This window comes from Punica granatum, chromosome 6 (genome assembly GCF_007655135.1).
Source record: "Punica granatum isolate Tunisia-2019 chromosome 6, ASM765513v2, whole genome shotgun sequence".
Taxonomy (NCBI): domain Eukaryota; kingdom Viridiplantae; phylum Streptophyta; class Magnoliopsida; order Myrtales; family Lythraceae; genus Punica; species Punica granatum.
In genome coordinates, this window is record NC_045132.1 from 2,762,311 (window position 1) to 2,785,246 (window position 22,936).

The window sequence follows — 22,936 nt, forward strand, 5'->3', positions numbered from 1 at the left end:
CATTTTCTCTACAATTTTATTGTATTTTCCCAATTTTTCCTTTTTATTGATATATTAATCACGTGGCGTAGCACGATTGGAAGTTCAAGTATACTTCCAGCACATCTTCTTCCCGAGAGAAGTCTCGGAATCGAATCTTACAAAATGAGATCATCCACGATTGAGAGAACTTAGTGGACCAACCTCACTCAAAGCGAAATTTGCCGAAACCATTGGGCTTACAAATATTGGTGGCGCATAAAAAAAAATGCTGGGAAGTCAGTGGGCAAATTAATTCAATGTTTGAATTAGAGGAGTTGACCCAAAATTTATTACATTTTCCAATACCCATATTAGAAATTCCACAAATTATTTTTCCTGCGCAAGTTTAAACAGTGATCGTAAGTTGTAAGGACCAGCTGTAGGGGAACTTCCATTCCACATCAACCCTGCTAATTGACGATAAGTCCTCTCGGAAGGATGAATCGAATCAAAGAAGACATATTCGGAGGGATCCCGACAGAGTTCGTACTCCGCCTCCCCTCTCTTCCCTCCACAACTAAAGTTCCCTCGATACAAACCCGAACCGCAGCATGCCTTCTTCCCTTCCTTGAAACCTTGATTTATATAAACGAAAAAATCATGGAAACAGAAGTACTTCAGTGTTTAGCATAGCATGCAAATATCTTTGATGAATTATTATTACACTAGCTATTACGTTGTTAGGTACAAATCTTCGAACATTAGTGCGTGCCATTTTCAGGTAAGTCGGCCTCTGACAAATTGACATGCTAGAGAAAGAGAGATCCATTAACATGGTCATGCATGCCATATTGCTCGCTATTCCAAATTAACGACTCTTTCACTCCGCCAGCACGTAAGGAGAAGGGCTAATCCATATTTAATATATAACGGTTACCGGCGCCCGATCATATTACCTCGAGCGTAGTTGACAAATACATTGCACATCTTTATTTACAGGTTTAAACTTTTTGGTTTAATTGATATGCTTTCAGAGTCAACTTACCAAATTCGGAAGCGTTGTTAATCCTCTGAATGCCAGCATTGAAGAAGTCGAAAATCGAGTACTTGAATCCATCTAGTTCGTTTGCCAGCTTATCGAGGGCTTTCGGAAGAGCTCTATTGTGGAGCTTTGCTAGCTCATTGAGTTCACTGAGGCAAGCACCTGAAGTGCCTGCTAGAGCTCTAGTTAGCGGAAAGCAACCGAGCGGCCCAAGGTTTACGAATCCGAAATTCTGTCCTCCTTTGCTATTTATTTTCTAAAACACCAAACGATTGACCTTGTGAGGTGGGTTCGATCAGTCGTCCAGACTCCGAATTCAGATAAAAATCAGGAGTAACGAATGAAAAATGTTCACCTTGACAACTGTGGTGAGGTTTCCAATCACCATTTCTACGTATTCTTCGTGAGAATGGGACTGAAATAGAGTTGAGTTCGAGCTTATAGGAAAGTAGTAGTCGTTGCCTCCAATGCTGATCATGTAAACGGCCTTGGATACAATTTTTCCAGCTTCTTCGTCTCCGAATTTACTCTTCAGTTTTTTCTCCAGCTTCTCGAATTGCATCATCTGAGTCTTGAGGGTCACCACCTAAAAGAAAAACATCAACATCCACTAATCTAATAATCTTCAAAAAATATGCTCGGAGGATTTTGCAACTCAAGTTGGTGATTGAAAATATATCGAATCTCGGATACAACTGTCTGAACTCGAATCTCCGTAGCTTAACAGACATGATGTCTGATCTGAAAATGAATAAAGGACTTACAAATCCTTCATTAGTTTCGACAAGGGCACCTGCCCCACCAGATGCAAAATTCGCACCGCCAATAAACCGAAACTTGGGGTGAAGATATGGAGGAATCAGTGGCAGTCCCGCAGATTTAGCTGCCAACGATTTCAAAAAATTAACTAGTATCATCCATTAGCTAAATAATTTCATAAACACAATCAAAACGAAAAAAGAAGCATGTTCAGTCTTACCGATGAAGTCCGTGATCAGACGGCCATCGCAGAATCTCCCAGTGGGATACTTGAAGAAGCTCTCCCCATAGGGAAAGAAATTAGCTTGGAGCGCTGTTGTGGTGTTAATGAAGTTATTTGTTCCGGCGTCAAATAATGAGTCCCCGAATATAAACAGAGCAGCCTGCCTTTCGGGCCATGAAGGCTGAGCATCGGTGCCTAGGATCAAGAGAATGGAAAGTAATGTGAAGAGGAGAATATGGGACGAGCGAGTAATCGACATTTCGAGCAAGCGAGGATGATCATCCCCTCTTCCAGATCTTATATATATATATATATATACATACATACACATGTGAAGCCAAATGTATTCTCATCATGGTTTATATGCCATTAATTGTTCTAAATTATCTTTGAGAAAAGAACTATTCGAAGTCGTCTGCCTTCTCCACTGCCGCAAGTCAGGTGTCGTTATCAGTGTGATGCAACTTAATATATATATATATATATATATATAGATTGCTGTAAATATTCAATAATTAATCTCGAATTGACCCAAAATTCTCCTCGATGATTACAGATAATAAATAATGTTTTATATATCAATTTTCCCCAAATTTTCTTATGTTATTGTTGATTACTTGATTGAATTACTAGGCATACTTTTTAATTGGATTAAGTATTTTTCCTTAACATTATCGATGGGATATCTTTCAATCAGTGGGAACTTTTAGACTAATTATTCTCGTAGGTGGGTTAAGTAATTCTCTTTTACATATTGATATCAATTTAATACCTTTCCTATAATTATATTAATTAATAAAAAGATTATTATTCACTCGAAATCGCATGAGAAAGAAAAATAATGTAAGGCAAGTTGTTGAAGTGAAAAATACTGAAAACATAAAAGTACTAAGATTAAAGTTTAATAATGATGTATTTCATCCGTACTATTTTCTGATTTCTAATTTCGAAATATTCTCCCAACCCTAGCAATTTTACATACGATAGCAAAATATTTTATTCTATATTCTATCAGTAAATATTTTCGTCATCAACCCACTATTTGATATATATATATATATATATAATAAATATTAAAACATTCTCTATTACCATGACATCTATAATTACTATAAAATTTGTAAATACAATTTTTTTATGAGTATAAAAATTTTTTTAATAGTATATAAAGTCTGAGACAATCGCTAGAGGCTTCCACCTATGCATATATGGCAAAATAGAACCTTCTCATGTATTTGTAACCGTCCACGTTGATTGGTATTATGTATTTAATATCTATTGTGAATTACATAATTTTAATAGCATAACTATTCAATGTTATAAAGCCTGGGGCAGTCGCCGGAGGCCACCGTCTATATATGTACATTTGGCAAAATAGAGCTTCTCATGCATTTGTAATCGTCCATGTTGATTAGTATTATGCATTTTGTATCTATTATGAATAACATAATTTTAATGGATTAAATATTCAAAATTATAATTAAAAAATTATTATTAAAAAGTTATGATTTTTTAAATAATTTAAAATCATATATGTGAAAATATATTCAATTTTAACTTAGTATATTAGAGCAAAATAGTTAAGTTAAAATCTACTATAAAACAAATTGCTCAATATTATAATTAAAAATAAACTAATTATTTGAAAAACGTAAATTTTGATATAATCTAGTATATTAGAGTTAGATATAATTAGCGAATTTAAGTTAAAACTCAAAATAAGTAAAAATATTCGATATAATAATAAAAATAAATTATTATTCAAAAATAATGATTTCAAATTAATTTAACATAATATACTTTACTCCTATGTATGTAAAAATATTTTGTATTTTAACTTATTATATTAGAGTAAAATGATTTACAAATTAAGTCAAAACTCAAAATAAACATGAATATTCTATATTATAATTGAAAAACCTAATTATTCAAAAATCATAAACTTTATATTACTTTAGTACTATCTTATGTATGTAAAAATATATCAAATTTACATTAGTATCTTAGAGTGAAATAATATTAAATTCAAGTTATACTAAAAAAAAACATAAATTTTTATGTGTAATTACAAAGATACTAATTATTCAAAAGCATGAATTTTGAAATTATTTAAATTTATATACTTTACTATCTTATGTAAAAATATATTGAGTTTTAAATTAGCAAATTTAAGTGAAATAATTTACAAATTTAAGTTAAAGCTCAAAATGAAATTTTCACAACTAATTCACTTGCTCGAAAATGCAAAAATATATTTAAAAAGTTATAACATATTTAATTTTCATATAAAACCAAATAAATTTTGAAATTAAATTATGTCATTTTGAGGTTTAAATTAGTATATTAAAGTGAAGTAATTTGCAAATTTAAGTTAAAGCTCAAAATGAATTTTTCACAACTAATTCACTTGCTCGAAAATGCAAAAAGATTTTTAAAAATTTATAACATATTTAATTTTCATATAAAATCAAATAAATTTTGAAATTAAATTGTGTCATTATAAAAAAATTAAATAATATTTCTAAGTTTAAAATCATTTGAGTTCAAAATTTTAAATTTTATGATTGATATTATTATTTAGAAGAAGTGAGATTGAGAAATCAAAGTGATATTTTAAAATTTTGATGTTAAAAAATTTAAATTTTTTTTTGAAATTACAAATATAATTATTTAACTTAATTTTAATTAAAATAAACTTATTAATCATATTATATTAATTTATGTAGAAATAAATAAATATTTTATATTAACTGTTAAATTGAAAGTTATGAAGAAATAAATTATAAACGTATTAAAATTTAATCAAATTAAATGATAAACTAAAATCTATTACAAATAACAATTTCGCACAGAGCATGTGCATTGACTAGTATTTACTAAGTCGTAATGAATTTTTTGAATGTAACTTGATATCGCAATCTTTATTTTATTAGGGGACACATAAATTTATTACATTGTCCTATACCCATCTCGCCTATAGGGCCACATATTATTTTGGTTATGCAAGCTTAAACAGTGATTCTAAGTTATAAGGACCAACTGTAGGGGGACTTCCACTCCACATCAACTCTGCGTATTGCCGATAAGTCCTCTCGGAGGGATGAACTGCGTCGAAGATGACATATTCGGAGGGATCTCGACAAAGTTCGTACACTGTCTCCCCTCTCTTCCCTCCACAGCTATAGTTCCCTCGATACAGACCCGACCCGCAACATGCCTTCTTCCCTTCCTTGAAACCTTCATATATACAACCGGATAAATCATGGAAACAAAAGTTTGGTGTTTAGCATAGCATCTTATAGGGTAGATAATTAAAAGTTATGTTACTGATCATAAATAGCAATATTAACTAGCATCTTTTAGATGTCTAGCTAGGAAAGTCGGCCGCTCCTAATATATTGCCACGGCAACTCCAGGGGCCATCGACTACACTGCTATGGTTGCCAGCCCCGGGTAGCGATTGCCCATCTTCATTTCTTTTTCTTTCTAATTTCTTTTTCCTTTTTTTATTTATTTTATGTTTGAATTTTTTAAAATATTAATATTAAGGTTATTGTGGTCGTTTCAATTTCATAATCTCAATCACAATCCTTATTATGTATCAAACAGCTAATTAATAAAATTAAGTGACTGTACTTAATTAATAAAATACTACACATAGACTCGGGACGCAAGATTTATTAAAAACTTAAGTGAAATTGTAATTTTCTTTTTCTTAAATTTATAATTTGGAAAATTTTAATTAAATTTAATTAAATTCTTTAATACATTAAAACACGTCCCGTCCCCAAACACCAGGAACCCATGGGTAGGTTTTATCTTTTTTTCCTTTTTCTTTCTCATTTTTAACTTAAAAATCATTGTCTTTGCTTTTTAATTCTGCATACGACAAATGACTTAATTGATGGAGACAAGTTTGTTCATTTGATTCTTCTCTTTTTTCTTTTTTCTTTTTTTTTTTTGCCAAATGTTAAACTCATATGTGAAAGTGCAAAGTTCATAACAAATTCATCCCGCGAGTCAGATAAATATCAAATGGAATAATTGATAGACACGTCGCAGGATCGGCTATTCATAAACACAAAGGACAGAATTTTCCAAGAACGTTCACCTTGATCACTGTTGTGAGGTTTCCGATTACCATTGCTACGTATTCTTCGTGAGAATGGGACTGAAATACAGTTGAGTTCAACCTTATAGGTAAGAGGTAATCGTTGCCTCCAATGCTGACCATGTAAACAGCCTTGGATACAATATTTCCGGCTTGTTCATCCCCAAAATTCTTCTTGAGTCTCTTCTTGAGCTCCTCGAATTGCATCATCTGAGTCTTGAGGTTCACCACCTAACAAGAAAAGCATGAATATCAGATCACTTATATATTTTTAGGGGTGAACTATGGCGTTCGAAAGCTCAATTGGACCCCGACTAATCCAATTGAATCGGGTCAACCTACTGAGAAGTAAAACTCTCACAGCGTGGATTTTCTCCATTCACAAGACTCGAATTTGAGATCTTGCTTAAGGGGAGCACGCGTCGAACTGCTCGAACCAACCCACGTTCAGTATTTGTTAATTCAAGTTAGTGATTGAAAATGGAAACTTCGGTTGCAACTGTCCAATCCGGAATCTCAATATAGCTTGATACATACACGTTACATGTGATGTCCGATCTAACATGGAATAGAAAGGACTTACAAATCCTTCATAAGTTTCGACCAGAGCACTGGCCCCGCCAGATGCAAAGTTTGCCCCGCTGATAAACCGAAACTCGGGATGTAGATATGGAAGAATTAGTGGCAGTCCTGCCAATTCAGCTGCCATCCCCGACAGAAAATTGAACTGGTGTTATCTATTAGCTAAAGAATCTCAACAAAGGAAACGGGAGAGAACAGAACATGTTCAATCTCACCGATGAAGTCCGGGATGAGACGACCGTCGGAGAACCTCCCGGTGGGATACTTGAAGAAGCTCTCCCCATAAGGAAAGAAATTCGCTTGGAAATCTGCTGTGGTGTTGATGAAGTTATTGGTTCCGGCATCAAATAAAGAGTCCCCGAATATGAACAGAGTGTTAGACCGACGTTCGTGCCACGATGGCCGAGCATCGGTGCCAATCGTGGTGATCAACAGACTGGAACATAATAACGTGAAGAGACAAATATGGGAAGATAGAGAAATCGACATTTTTTTTTATATCTTATGGGGATTGATGATCTTATCCTCTCTTCAAAATCTCATATATGTGTGTGTACATATATTGCTTAGCTACATGCATTTGTCACTTCCCCAAGTTCAAATGCCATAAATGATTAAAAACCGTTTGTCTTGTCGATTGCCAAATTAAGGTGTTCCTGTCGGTGTACTGCAAGTTGTGGGGCGGTCCCTCCTTTCGGCATTGATTACTAGAAATTCGGGTTATTTCTCATTCCAGTGAAATCAATCATAAGGTATGGCCGAATATTTAGATATCGTATTCATTCTGATTGCATTATAAAGTAAAGTTCGCCACATGAATACAATTTGCTAACTGCGCACTCTTTCTTGTGATTTGATTTATCGCTGTATTTAGTAAATTATGATTGCAAGAAGGAAATTCAGTGAAATGGCACGAATCAAGGTATCATATATAATTTAACATCAGTAGAATTCTCTTATCCTTTTATATCTTTCCTCCTATCTCCTATCTCCTGAGAGATCAATAGACCTTCATTATAGTCGAAGAAATCAATTATTGGCTGGCATGTTATATTCTAATATCATATTTTACTAATTATTCTAATTCATTTTAGATTAGCATAAGTATGATTGGGTCACATAATATATTACTCTTATTTCTAAAGTCGACTTGAATTTTTTTTTCTTTCCGACTAATCTAATACCCTTTTCTTTTCCTTTCCTTTTCCTTTTCCTTTTCCTTTTCCTTTTCCTTTTTGGTTAATAAAAGAACTAGTTGATGACCCGCGTATTGCGCGGATGCAATTGCATAATTTTTTATGCAACTAATTTAAATAATTTTACACGTTATGCATAAATAAACTATAGTTAAAACTGAATTAATTATGTTAATAATATCAATAAATTACCAAAAATCATTCACATTGACTAAGCAAAAACGATATATTTACTTCAACATTAATTGGATGATACTTTGATGGGAGTGTAATTATCTTAAAATTATTAATTGCGTATAAGCTTCTTCTCAAAATACGGCCTGAAACAAATCAATCTGAGACTTTCTTATACTTACATGCATCAATAAATCATAATTTTATTATAAACATTAAATTAGTACTAATTTATTTTTTATTAACAAAATAATATACTTAGTCAAACATGCAAAGTATACCTCTTTATCAAGGATAACCATATCAAAATTGATAATTTCATTACTTCTTCCTGTCTCAATTCTTTTAGTATATGATAAACCATTGTACCATCTCAAAATCTATCAAGGTATAGATTAAAAAATAAATGATATAGAGAAATTTCCGTGCAAATATAATATTTCTAAGCAAATAATCAACGCACTAAGTAAATTAAACTCCATAAAAAAAGATAACATCTAACCGAATTACTTTTATAAAAGAATAGATGAATTTGACGATCATGGATTTCGAAAAACCTGAAGAAGCTTAGTGAAATCTTGCGAATCGACCAAATTGGTGTAAGATGTTGGTGTTAGTATATAAAATAAACATGTACAATATATATAGTGCAAGGGTCATACATATTAATAAGGAAATTTCCTATTGAATATAAAAATTTCAATATAATGAAATTTTTTATCTCAGAAAATAATAGTAGTATGTCTCAATATATGATATCTACAAATATATATATTTTTAAAATGAAGATTGTATGTATATGTTCCAATATATATATGTTATTGGGGATATATATGCACACGTTGGTATATAAGCAAATGTTGTCTATTTTATCTTATGTATAATATATTTAAGTTGAATATAAACAGCAGTAAATTATTATATAATATATATTATCTCTTTTATAGTTAACTTTATTAGTTTGTAGATAATTTATATATTGCGTACTGTATATATAGTCTATTCATATTTTGTTTCCATATATATATTTTCTTGAACTATATACATATAATCTATATATTCTACTATATAATTAATGATAAAAGAAATAATAAAAGATTCATGTATAAGATTTTTAATCAGAACTCAATTATAAACAAAATTAATAATTTTAATAATAGTACATATCTTAAAAATTTGTCTTTTTGCAATGTACAGATGTCCTTTGCATATATATGCGTACATGCATATAAATTATATATATGCATATAGTTCTACAGATGCCGTTTGTATCATATATGCATACATGTATATAGATGTACAGATCTGCCATTTGTATTATATATGCAAATTTATGTATAAACCTCCTCCACAAAATAACGGTCTGATCAAATCTATATGAGATTTTCTTATGCTTAGGGATAGTCATCTAAAAAAGCACGATATTTGCACTTTTTTCTAAATATAGCACGACTTCTGAAAAATAACACAAAAAATATGACATTTATATTTTTTCTTAAATATAGCATGACATTTAAAGAGTAATACAGAAAGGTCCGACCGCTGCACTTTATTTTTAAATATAGCACAGTCTTTAAAAATAGCACAGAAAAGCATGATCTTCATGCACGATCTTCTTTATTAACGTGCTAGAATCGCAGTTAAACCCGAGGGTCATACCTTTCTGTAATATTTTTTAAATGTTGTGTTATATTTAGGAAAAAGTGCAATGTCTTTTTGTACTACTCTCCAAAGGTCGGGTTATATTTAGGAAAAAATATAAAAGTCGTGTCTTTTTGTGCTAATTTCTAAATATTGTATTATATTTAAAAAAAAGTGCAAAAGTCGTGCTTTTTTAGGTGATTAACCCTTGCATATATTAAAGAACCATGATTTCATTAGAAATAATAATAATTAAATAAACAATCAAGTTTTATATTTCAAAATATTATAATTAGTCAAAAATACCAAAACATACCTTTTTTATCAAGAAAAATCATGTCTAGACTAATGACTTCGTTAATCCTTGTGTTCACGGCATCTCACCATCTTGTCAATTTCATTCCAATTGTCCATGTCTTTCTCATAGCCCAATTTTTTATCATATGAACTATTATAGTGCCTCAAAATCTATAATATTATTTAAAAACATAAAAAAAAAAAAGTAAAAAAATTTAAGTATGTCACACGTGAACATGATTTTAGTATGAAGAATGAGTTCTCAATTCGCAAAAGAAAATAAAAAAAATTATTAGGCGAGTGCAAGTTCAAAGAAAAGGATTTTTATCTTTGTTTCTTCCTTTACTTGCCTGTTGACTGGCGCCCTCGCTCCTTCTCCCTTTGCAATATCATAAACAAATAATATTATATGAACCCAAATAATGCAAGTTAAGGTCTTTATATGGGAAAGGCCGCTGCAGCTTCCCTCTCCCTTTGCTATAAATCGGGAAAAAAATTTAACCCAACTCAGTAACTCCTCTTCTCATTTCTGATTTATTCTCTTTTCCATCGTAATTATCATAACCGTAATTTAATTGTGGTTAATATTATGAGAATATATTTGTCCATAATGCAAATGGCAACTCTATAAATATTATAAACCCTCGTTACTATTGATTTCCAACTCTATATTTTGCTTCAATATATATGAACGGCAATTCGATTGCTACAATACAAAATATTTTCTGAATAGTAGCTAATCTATACAGTCTCACATATTTTGCTCTCTTGTATATATTTTGTTAGGTTATATGCAAATAATATATATTCTACTGCATAATTAATGACAAAAAAAAATTCCTTAATGCATAAGTGATGACGTGGCAAAGCGAGAGAGCTCCGTTTCTTATTTTTGATGATGTGGCAGCGTGAGAATTCGACTCGTGCTTTATTTTCATATATATGTGTGTGTGTGAGAGAAAAGAATCGAATTTATCACTCGAGACATTTTAACTTTCGTTTACAGAAAGTCCTAGGGAAAAAAAAAACAACAGAATAAGTTTCACTTAACAAGAATACTAAAGGAGAACCTAACGACATGCTAAACATGATAACGACTCGATAGTTTGTATATTTCTCTTGAAAAAAAAATTAGTTCGTGCTAAATCTTAAAAAAAGTATAAAGAGTTTGTGCTTTTTTATGTAATTTTCTCAACTTAAAATGTCTTAATTTTGAGCAAGGTATGTATTATAGCACCACACTAATTTTTGAAATGAGACCACCTGAAAAAATTGAACATAATTTTGAGTGAAACATAGTGCAACATCAAATGGATACATCATACAGATTTCCAACATATTATAGGAAATTCCTTTTGCTGACATCCTTGTAGTTTGTGTGCTTTAGATGATTTTGAGAAAGTTGCAGATATCGAACCAGAACCGCGTAGATCATGTCGAATCTCTGTGTCCAAATATCATTACGTAAACGCAATCCGAGATTGCTGATTGTCAAACTTCTGATTGCTGCGAATCATGAACAGCTTCAGGAGACTTCGATTATTGTCCAATAATTATTGTTCCGTGAAGAGATAGTTAACAAGGAATTATGATGTTATGAATAGTATCATATCTTGGACCAGATAAAGGTTGATCTACAAGATGTTGATCGAATATTATTCTGTCTGTGATCTCAAGAAAATGTTGACTTTTCAATGGTAGAAATTCAAAGTGATAGACCTTGAAAGCGTTCAAAAATTATTAAATGACCATTCTTCACTATAATATCGTGATGAGTAAAACTAAAGGGCTTAGTTTAAACTAGAAACGCACAATTGACATCCACCGATCCCTTAGGTAAAATCATACCGTACAACACGGTTTGACAACTATCTTAAGAAGATGCACAAATGGAATCAATTTCACCATACAACACAAAAAAAAAACCAAAAAGAAAGGGAACTGAAAACTGGCATAGTGATTTAAAATAGTTTATATTATTAGAAATGCCCAGAAAATCTCATATTCATAAAAACAATTTTGGCGGTTTTGCACAGATGGGTAACTTTGAGAACTCAAAATAAAGTTAATAAAACAAAGAATAATGAAAAAAAAACAAAAAACAAAGGGCGCTTTTTGTTTTTTTTTTGGGGGGGGAGGGGGAGGGCACTCCCTTCTCGGGAATCCTAATCCAATTTTTTTTTTTCATTTAAGTTTTATTTTATTTTATTTATTTTATGTCATTTTTGCAAAACTCTCAAAAAAAAAGCTCCAAGTCAGCTTCCCATCCATATTTTGACGAAATATAAATGGTGTGTCGTATCGTGAAAAGGTTTTATTTTTTTGTGTTCTACAAATGAATTAATAAATTGATTTGATTAGTGTTGCAGCGTGAAAAAAATAAATAAATAAATTCACTAAAAAAGAAAAAGAGGTCAATAAACTATATTGTAGGGTGTAATTATCCCTACTCCCTTGATAATATCGTGTCTCTATCTTTGTCAGTGGAATCCTATCTTTTAATGACTTTAAGCATCGGTTGGAACGTAACATCATAAATCCCCTCTTTCTTTCTTTTTTTCTCTTTTTTATGGAAATGGGTCCGACTGAATTTCCATCTAAATGTATAATATTAGACTGTATAAAAGGGGGATGTACTAATGCCTGCAAACATCATGAAATAATAACAAATTCATCTCGGTGACAAGGTCTCCCTGTGTACAATGAAGCACAATCAAAAGATTTACTAGTTTTACAACCTTTTATATCTATGTATTAATGTTTTGCGCAATATATTTTTTAAATGAATTGTTGATAGCTTGCTGTAAATTCCTTTCTTTAGTAAAGGTGACTATTTGGATATTCGAGGAATATGAATTCGTTGTAGGAAGTTTGAGAAAATGTAAAATCATTAATTAGATAAACACATCAAATCTAACTGCATGTTAATAAGGGGACAAAGGGGCAATCAATCAGCTGTGAGATTGCTCGAGAAGGTTACGTGGAAGCTTCTCATTATATAAATGGAAGACTCCCCTTAGCGGAGTTCAAATTAATATATAAGTAGTCTTCTTGTCCGCGCGTGGCGCGAACCTTTATTTTTATATATTTTAATTAATATTTTGTGAATATATTTTAGAAATATAATCAATAGTTTTTCAGCTAATACTTGTTAAGTTATATTTATGAACTTACTACTAATGATGAAGAGTAAGTACTATGAGAGAAAATTAAGAGTATGTTTAAATTAGTACGGCGGATTATATGGCAGGCTTTACTTCTTTTCTGTTATATTTTATGTATAATTAATTAATTATAAATATATAATAGCACTATCACACTTATCAAATAACATAATATTATATGTTATAAAAAAAGTATTTAGAGATTTTTAAATAGTTGTATTGCTAACCTAAATTCATGAATATCTATCTAAGAGAGGTAAATCCCACATGCATCACATTTATTTCGAATATTATATATATTGATTATTTGAATCTTTGCATATCTCTATATGTAATCGTACTAATGATGAAAATATGAATAGATTATCATAACGTGAAGATTTATAAAGGCGTAAATTTTGTATATGTTCTTATTAGTTTACTTTAAAGTATTGTCTCAAAAGACCCGTGTATGCGTATAATTTATATATTTATATTTTATTAAATTTCACTTGTTTATGCTTATATATTTCTCTCAATTAAAGACATCGTCACCGAAAAAATTGTGTTTGTCACCAAAAAAATTATTAATTGAATGATGACATGCTTTCTCGTTGCAAGTAGGGACAGATCGAGGGGGCTGAGGGTGACAATCATCCACTAAAATTTTGATGTTATATGGAAAATGGCATATTTTCTTCCATTTTTAGAAAAATTACTTATATTTGCCCCCCTCCCAACAAAGTCGATTTCCCATTTGTCCCCCCTAAAGGCTTGCCTCCCTCGACCAAAATCTTGGGTCCGTCCCTATTTGCAAGAGGCTAAACTAATATATGTAGTGAGAGATGGATTGTGGAGATTTTAATAAGATTGTTTGATTTTCAATAAATTTGATAAAATTTTATATAGGCATTCAAAAAGGAGAATAAAAGAGACAATCAATCATGGAGCTATAATTTACCCAAGACGTTTATGTGGCATGCTCTTATTAAACGAATGAAAGTCTCTCATCGCACGATGCTTAGGAGTCTAAATTAAAGTATCCATAATAGTTATTGAAGATAGATATATAGTATTAGATTGTCACTGCTGGATTGGATCCAGAGTAGTCTACCCTGTCACAGTTCAGGTTCCAAAGGAGATGGACCACCGATCCAACTAAAAGCCGCCCAAGAGTCCAATTGGATCAAGGATTCACTTTGTAGGCCTGGCTTGGGCTGTCAAATATTCAATAACTCTATATATATATTATCGATTACAAATAGGCCGTGGGACGAAATAAAAATCGTAATAACTAGTTAAAAAGTACACGCAATCTCAACATAATAATCGAATTTGGAACTTCGTATTACCAGACCAAGATAAGTGTATATATCTATATGATTACTCTATAAAGAGTGAACTTGGTATCTCCCTAGTCCCTACAATTACAATATTTATAAAAGGTCCATTACACCCCTACTTTTAACCCATGAATAAGATAATTGTATAAAAGTCATTGAAATTACAAGGATACAATCGTTTATGTAATTTCTTCTCACCTCTCTCATCCACCACCAATGAAGGCCACGTTTTCTTGAGTTTCTGTTTTCCTTTCTTTTTTTTTCGCTCTCATGTATTTAGGGTTTACTTTCTTTTTCCAAATCAATTAAACTGTACATAATTAAAAAAGAAACCATCTTACCAAAATAAATAAATGTTGTCGCGGCCATTTACAAATGATGAGTTTAGATACATGACGACTTAAAAAAACTTACCAAAAAAAGACTATTACATGAATATTGTGCACGTGTAATTGTGTGTCTATATAGTTTAATTTCGCACGTAATACGAATACACAATTTAGTATTAAATAATCATTGGACAAAGTATGGAAATTATAAGATTCTTTTTTATTATCGTGTTCAAAAGAATTAAAAGAAATTTTACCCAAAAAAAATTAAAGGAAAGGACTAAGAGGTAATTGAAAATGGAATAGTTAATAGGGAAATTTACTTATGCCTTTTGGAGTAAAAATTCCGATTGTACTCTCCAGAGCATAACACATGACTAATTTAATGTCACTTCCCTGATCCTACATCAGCTATGTAATGGAGAGATTGTGGTTATACTCGCTAACCCGAGTGACTCCAGTGTACATTTACTTAGCGTTTCGGGGTGACGAATCTGTATCGTCTACCGACATCCGTTTTTGCTGCCAAAGTTTGGCAAGACAGTCCCTCAAGGCGGCCACCAGATGATGCAAAAACATCAGCACTGATTAGAGTGGAGTCGGTGCGAGAGTCTTGGCATCGATCAATATCCGAAGGTCTCAGTTCCTTTGTAGAGTGTTTCTAGACCCTGCCCTTATTAAGCTCAGAAAGATCTCAGTTCCATTATAATACAAGATTCTTAATTGGTATCGATCAATATTCAAGGTGGGACAGCACCAGTCTACGATTGGTTGAGATTGGATAGGTAGGACCGTACCGATTAACGACCAAGGTGGGTCCATATGTACTTCGCAATTGGATGAAATCTTCAACGATGTGTTTGGTTGAACGTATCATGCCTCAGTTTCCTGGAGGAATTTTTCCGTCGAGATCAGTTGAGTTTTGAATGCCAAACTTATATATAAAGACTAATGTAGAGGAGTTAGCAAGTTCAATGCATCAAAAATATCCCTGGTCAAAATAAAAAATAAAATAAAATAAAGCATGAAAAATCTACGACTAAAATATGGAAAAAGAAGTCCATGAAAATATGGAAAAAGAAAATGAAAACACTTGTGATTGACTGCATCTAATCGAGACTGCTTCCTGCAACGCCTAGAACGTGCCATACGATGACTTGTATTAGAAGATTATCACCATTTAATTTTGACAGTTCAAGTTAAAGGAAAATTGAATGATCAAATTCATAAGTCATCTCTCGCTCAATCTTATAGGAATATCCGATGCGCCTGGTTTGTTGTTAGATTACTAACCGACCCGATAACGGAAAGAACTAGTCGGGTCAAATCCATGTCAGACTTACCAAATCAATTAACTGGATTATAATGCCAAGCAATTGAAGCAGGACGCCTTCTTTGAGACCAGGATCCTCTCCTATTGCAATGCCTTTTTGCACATATGCTGGATGTTGCGTTTGATAGACAGGATTTGACATGATATAGGATCGGGATGGAATTGGAACGGAATATGCTATCCCTGAGTTTGCAATATTCCTATTAATTATTTAGTACATTACAAAGATTGAGATTAGGACATAAAGCTGAAAAGATTTTAGTACACATAAAACAAATATTTTGTAAAATTAAAAACAATTGTCAAATAAAAATAAAGGACACTGAAAAAGATTTGAGGAGAGGGGCCGAGGCCCAGTAGGGCTAGACACCGACCACCACCACTCCGACGAGGTCAACGGTGAATTAAAAAATTATTGGTGATTCGCCCCCTGCAGTCATTTTGTTCTTCTGAAGAGTGAGTGTGGGGTAATGGGAACACAAACGCTGACCACCACAATCTCAATCGAGGTCGCACGTGACCTCTATGACCAAGGGCAAATTCAATTTTTGTTGCATCCGGCCATCGCAAGCCCAATCTCAATCCCCCCCCTCTCTGAGTAGAGAGATGGACGAATTTGGGATGGTGGTGACTGGAGTTGGGTTACTCCAACCCCCTCTTCTCTTCACCTATTACGATGGTAACTTTCATAACTTCAATGTAGTTACAGGGATATTATTGTCCTTTTGAATAAAATACTATTATAATGTTCTAAGCCCATTCCCCGAGCAGAGATTAACTCATCAATAAAATCCCAGTCCCATCGCCTCCAAATATTAGATTAGGATTTTCAAAATCCTATTTTTCTCTCAAATCCATCCCACTAAATTTATACAGATAGTGATTCTAACTCCCATTTGAACCTTTGGTAGCGAACGGGTCATTTCACCCACTCGCAACACTCTTTTCAGATTTTAATTTTTTAAGCTTTTTATTTAAATAAAAAAAATTAGTTCATTCCAATGAGACATTAATTTAAATAATCTCTTTCTATTCGTGTCATTAGAAATGTTTTAATTTTATTCTCAGTGAAATGTAGTCTCTTTCTATTAGTGCCATTAGAAATATCCTAATCTTGTTCTCGGTGAAACGTAATGTTACGCCAACAAATTAATTTAAACTAATCTCTACTTAAACCTTGATCTTGGCTATGACCACTTAATGCTCATGGGCCATAAGTAAAGTTCATACACACTGCGTCCATTTATTTATTAATTTTAAATTAATATTTTTAATAGTTTCTTTATTTATTTGTGTAAGTCATTAATTTAAATAGCCTTTTTTTTATTTATCATACTAGAAATGTCCTCATTTTTTTAGGTGAAATGCAATATTAGATCATCTTATAGATAGAGACTAATCTCCCACTCGAACTTTGATTTGACTGCGATCATGAAATGAATTGAATGCCTATATACAAGTAAAGTTCATTCACTTAAATTTGGTGAGATCATTTAAGGCTTATTATACTTTTGATCGTGATTTTGAAAATAGAAATATTGATGCAACTCTCAAAGCCCCAGCGACGCACAAGTGACACAGCTTAGTATGGCCTTATTATTTAATCATCTAGCTTAGAATCAAATTGTTATCTAGCTTAGTATGGCTTTATTATTTAATCATCTTGCTTAGAATCAAATCGTTACCATTTTTCCCATCAGCAGTATTACTTTCAAACCGAGCCTAACAAACCCTAACCCGATGCTTTTACGCGCAACCTCCATGCCCTGGACAAAGGATTGCTCTCGCTCTCTCCCTTACTCTCTTCCTAGAGCGATCTACCGGTTATTAAGTATAATGGCACGGTACCTTAAGAACACCATAGCATCTATTACTATATTATAGGTATTTAAAGTAAGCTCATCGAGCCTGTGCGATGAGAAGCCTCTGTTCGTATGATGTAAGTCTGTCGCATAGGATTTTTGAGTAATTTTTTAACTCCCGGTTGAGTGTCTTTTCATTCATCTTCTTTAATTTAATAACCCATCGAAAGTAGTTAATAAAAAAAATAAAAAATGTGAAAGATGAGTATAAATTTATTAGTATTGTAGTGATTGAAACATGATTAGTTAGATCAATTTTCTTGTATTCAAAAACTTTCCATCCAATTTTTCTTATTTTTACGATGCTTTTTACTATGCTTTTTCTCATATTTTATTTTTGAAAAAAGACATTTTTAATGTGGACTTGACAACGTTAATTTTGCATACGTGGTAATTTATCAGTGGTTGTAAATAAAAATTATTTAAAATGTAGAAGAAAAATGAGAAATTAAAATAAAATTAATTAATTAATTAAACCTTGAAAAAATAACGCTGAGGGACTAGATGATCGCCGAGAGGGAGACCGGATCAGGAGCTCCCCCTTCTAAGCTCTTGTAAAGTGATAAATATATTGTGTCTAATATGTTATTAAGAGTATGGAACTTTTATGATAAGAATTGCAAATATATAACTCATATTATTACAAAATGTACAAATTATCATATTTGTATAATATCAATACGCGAAATATGTATTATTTAATATAACTATTCATATGTTAAGTATTAGATTTAACATTATGCCGCATATTGTTTTTGAATAAATTTCTATGACAAATAAATAAAATCATCTATACAAATATATTAAAAATAAATTTTAAAGTTTCAATTAAAAGAATAACACATAATAATAAAAAATCTATATTCTCAATCAATATTACATCTACTAATATATAAATTATAAACACAATAAATCATAGAAAAATTTTATTTATTAATAAAAAAATCACAACCGCCCGAGCATTGTCTAGTTTTCAAGGAAATCGTATCCTCTACAATACGTGGACCAACAATGCACGTTCTCTGCTTGCTCATATACGTACGTTCTCTGCTTCCTTGGCTCACCTTCCTAAGCGAAATCCCGTTGTTCCCAACGCAGCTCGCCAAACGATGAAATCTCAAAGATGGGCCCCACCTGCCCCCTATTCTTCAATTTCATTATTTTTGCTCAATTACAATTTACACTCATTCCCCCTACCTAACCCCAAATTAGGCCAGCCAACCACCACAAACAATCAAACATTGCCTCCTCCCCTTTGATTCAAGAAGAAAACCCTTTTTGACTACATGCCGATTTTCGAGTAGGCTAGGTTTAGGTTCGGAAACGGATTCGGAATAGCATTTCTTCGTACCAAACATGACACGTGAATTGAGCGAATGCCGTCTTCCCCAGGGATCAAAAGCAATTCTAAAGGGTTGTGAATAGACAGAGTTGTAGGGCCCTAGAGCATGGCAGGAGCAGACCAAGAGATCAAGTAATCAGCAATTACATCACACACAAATCATCATCAATACAAGGAGAAGTTTTCCTTTTTGTTCAAAATCTTATATATCTTATGTCTCGCAGCTTGTAATGAAACCTAAACAGGTACCAAAGGCTACTTGCAATTGCATTGCTCGTAGCATTTCCGACAGGAAAAAAAAAACAAACACGCTCCATCATCCCAAAGGCTTAAACATGTTCAATCGTTTGATGCCTTCCCCATGAAAGTCCTCACATCATCCCTGAAACCGATTGAAGTATTAGGAATTCTGGGAACAAATCTCTCTTTTCATATCCCACGGTAATGCAGAACAACTCAAAGCATTATTATTAGGAACGCATACTAAAAGTAGGCAGACAGAGATAGAACTTACTAACATGTAGCCTTATTTACATAAAACGAGCGAGCACAAAGAGTCCGGGAGAGCTCAGAAGACACCCCCCACCATCGAAGGCAGGTCGTCGAAGGTCCAGAGGTCCACAGCATTCCCGCCATCTTGAGTCGTGTCCCCGTTAAATAAGGTTTCAATCGGAGCATCCCAGCCTCCCTCAAGGTAAGGCATCTGGAAGTACTTAATCTGAGAATCAAATGCCGAGAGCTCGTCAGACAAAGTCTTTGCAGCGCTTTCCTGGTCCAGGACAACCTCCTCAGAGCTGGGCTTGAGCTTTTTCTTTGGGTTGGATTCCTCATACTGAGACTCATCTACTTCCAAAGTAGCTGAAAGGATGGAGGATACATCGGGAGTTTTGGAACCATTTTCTCCCCACCCAAAGTCGGAGCAGTCAAAGGAGTTGCTACCCTGATCAGAATTGAAGTACAGTGGAGCATTTTCAGAGGGAGCAAAGGATTTAAGCTCATCAGCCCCACCAGAGTTGAAGGAGTCCATATACGCAAACTGATTCACTGGGGGCTTTTCCTCCAAGAAACCCGCAGAGTTGTAGTAATCATCATCTGAACTGTTCAGAAGACCGTTGAAACTCTGGTTCATATTCGGCTGAACATTGTCCAGATTCATTTTGGGCATCGGCTTCGGTGGGTTTGACTTAGCTGTACGCTTTGACGAGGAGTTAGGAGCATCCTCGGGGAAATTCACCTTAGCTTTCTTGCCACGAATCCTTCGAGCTTCAGCATCATAAGCTCTGGCTGCTTCTTCAGCAGTGTTAAAGGTTCCGAGCCAGACCCGGACACCTTTTCTCGGATCACGTATTTCAGCAGCCCATTTACCCCACGGACGCTGCCTAATCCCCCTATACTGGTTCTTCCTCTTCCTCTTGGCAGATTTCTCAGCTTGGCCATTGAATTCCACAGATTTGGGCTTCACAGAGCCTGCAATGATTGGAAAATGGAAATAATAATCAGACACATCACAAAGAAACAATTTATGAAAACTCAAATTCAATACAGAATTATCAACCCGTGTTTCCAGCAATTCCCCATGTCAAAAAATAGAAAAGGTATTCACCGAAACAAAAGTGCATATTAACAAAGAAGAAAAAAGGGAGACTAAAATTGCCAAGCCACGGGAAAAAAAATATCGACCTGGAACCGGTGGATCAAATCACTGACAAAGCAAGAACAGACCTTTCCTGCAAATACAATATCCTGATTTGGCGCTGGAAAGGGAATATTCTTCTCTAAACTTGAACGATGACTCAATCGGCCTAGAGATCTAAAACTTTTTGGTAAGGAAGTCGCAAACTTAGGTTCAAAGGGGATCTTCTCCCGAAATCACAATCACATCTCCACAACTAATACTAATTACTTGTTAATTTACAATTAACCGATATCATATCAACAATCTCCATCCACCCAAAAGTTTTGCCCAATTAAAAGGACAGAAATTTACCAAGAACAACCCATCAACATGCTACAACTTTTCAGCCCAAGCCCCAACCATCAAAGAAGAGCTAAAACACAACATCAGCAGGAAAAACTCCCATCACAAACTCAACAATGCCACAAACGACGAGCAGGATCAACAATTTATCCAAAATGATCATCACAACAACCCCTGCCATTTCAATTTGAGACACCGATCAGCTCAGAAGCAAGACCCTAGAATATAAGAGATTACCGGTAGAGGGGCGAGACTTGGGGGCGGCGAAGAAAGCGAAGGGCTTGACATCGACTTCGTCCCCGAAATCGAAATCCTCGTCGAAATCGGAGTCGCCCTTGAACTCCTGGAAGTCGGCCTCGATGTCATCGTCGAGGTCGATGACGTCGGACCTCCGGGGGTGCCTGGGCTTGCCTGAGCCGGACGACTTCTTGTTCTTCCTCAGATCGGGCCACCGGAAGTCCGACGTCGGCCGGCGGGACCTTGCGGTGGGGATGAAGTCGGAGATGATGGCTCCTCCACACATTGCGAGCGCTCAATCAGGATGGATTTCGCCGAAAGATTTTGCAGAGATTCGGAACGATTGATTGATTGATTGATCTGTTCGGAGGGTTTGCGGACAAAATGTTAATCTTGAGGTTTTTCTTCTTCCTTTCTCCCAATTTAATGGTCTCGTCTGGTGGGTGGAGTGTTGTCATTTGTATTTTAACTGCAAATGGGAGTGACCTGAATTACTTAGATGCCCCTGCCCTCGGGTGGTAATTACGGGTTTAACTTTCTGCGGTACGATGATGCCCCTGGTGGTGCGTGGGTTTTACGGGGGATTGGGATCCGATGGGGCCCGCCTGGCGCCTTCGAGGCTGCAGGTCGGCATGGGGTACACGTGTGGGCCCACACTTCTTTGACATCATTCTGGCACTGCTTTCTCTTTTTAACATTTTTTATTTCTTTTTTCTTTTTTGGGAAGGAAATATAATTGTTAGATTTTTATTTCCTCTTTTCTTTTTTCTCATTTGGACCAAGAAAGGGAAGACATTGAAGATGGGAATCTGTTCAAGTTGCATACGCAATTGCAATTGGACGGCCATGGAACATTCGGGGGACATTTCATGTGACATGGAAATACCTAAATTAGGAGAATTATAGGAAAGTTATTTAAGTTGATAATATTTTCCATCAATATATAATTTCATTAATAATGTGATAATGATAACTTTATGCGCAAAAAATATATATAAAAAAATTCGTAGTGATTATTCAATTGCCGAATTTAGCCTTTAGATTATTGCACTTTAATATTTGAAAATGTTGAATTCTTCTAAAAGTTGTATCATATAAATAGTCTCACATAATAGATAATAATCTTTTTATATTGATGAAATTACAACTCATGCTCCCAAAAGCTATTATGAGAATATTCAAGATGATAGCTAAGCCAGAGGCAATCTTTCGTAGTATGCTTTCCAAACACTTGGCTTGTATTTGATTTTTTAGTTGAAAATTGATTTCGATTCAATTCAACTCTACTCTACTTTAAGGAATAAAAATAATAATTATTATAAGTTTTGATAAATATATAGATTGATGAATATATATATTTATGTGTGTGAAAGTCGACAGAGA

At 33.6% G+C, this 22,936-nt stretch overlaps 2 protein-coding genes across 4 annotated transcripts; both read right to left on the minus strand.

Moving 5' to 3' along the window:
- Positions 1–258: 258 nt before the first annotated feature.
- LOC116211035 (GDSL esterase/lipase 1-like) lies at positions 259–7,195 on the minus strand. The gene is made up of 9 exons (XM_031545226.1): positions 6,894–7,195; positions 6,680–6,798; positions 6,097–6,327; positions 5,054–5,222; positions 1,983–2,333; positions 1,768–1,886; positions 1,359–1,589; positions 1,007–1,259; positions 259–596 (listed from the first exon to the last, which is right to left on the minus strand). Exons 1-9 carry the CDS (start codon positions 7,165–7,167, stop codon positions 349–351), a joined length of 1,995 nt encoding a protein of 664 aa, XP_031401086.1. The 5' UTR covers positions 7,168–7,195; the 3' UTR covers positions 259–348.
- Positions 7,196–19,466: 12,271 nt separating this feature from the next.
- On the minus strand, positions 19,467–22,000 carry LOC116210727 (ethylene-responsive transcription factor RAP2-12-like). 3 transcript variants are annotated; one of them, XR_004157552.1, is made up of 3 exons: positions 21,554–22,000; positions 19,857–20,805; positions 19,467–19,720 (listed from the first exon to the last, which is right to left on the minus strand). XR_004157552.1 is itself a non-coding variant. In XM_031544748.1 (2 exons), the coding sequence occupies exons 1-2, from the start codon at positions 21,837–21,839 to the stop codon at positions 19,907–19,909; spliced, it is 1,185 nt and encodes a 394-aa protein (XP_031400608.1). In that variant the 5' UTR covers positions 21,840–22,000; the 3' UTR covers positions 19,746–19,906. The 3 variants fall into 3 exon arrangements, 1 of the variants encoding a protein (XP_031400608.1); XR_004157551.1 differs by having other exon boundaries at positions 19,853–20,805; XM_031544748.1 differs by lacking the exon at positions 19,467–19,720 and having other exon boundaries at positions 19,746–20,805.
- Between the last annotated feature and the right edge of the window lie 936 nt (positions 22,001–22,936).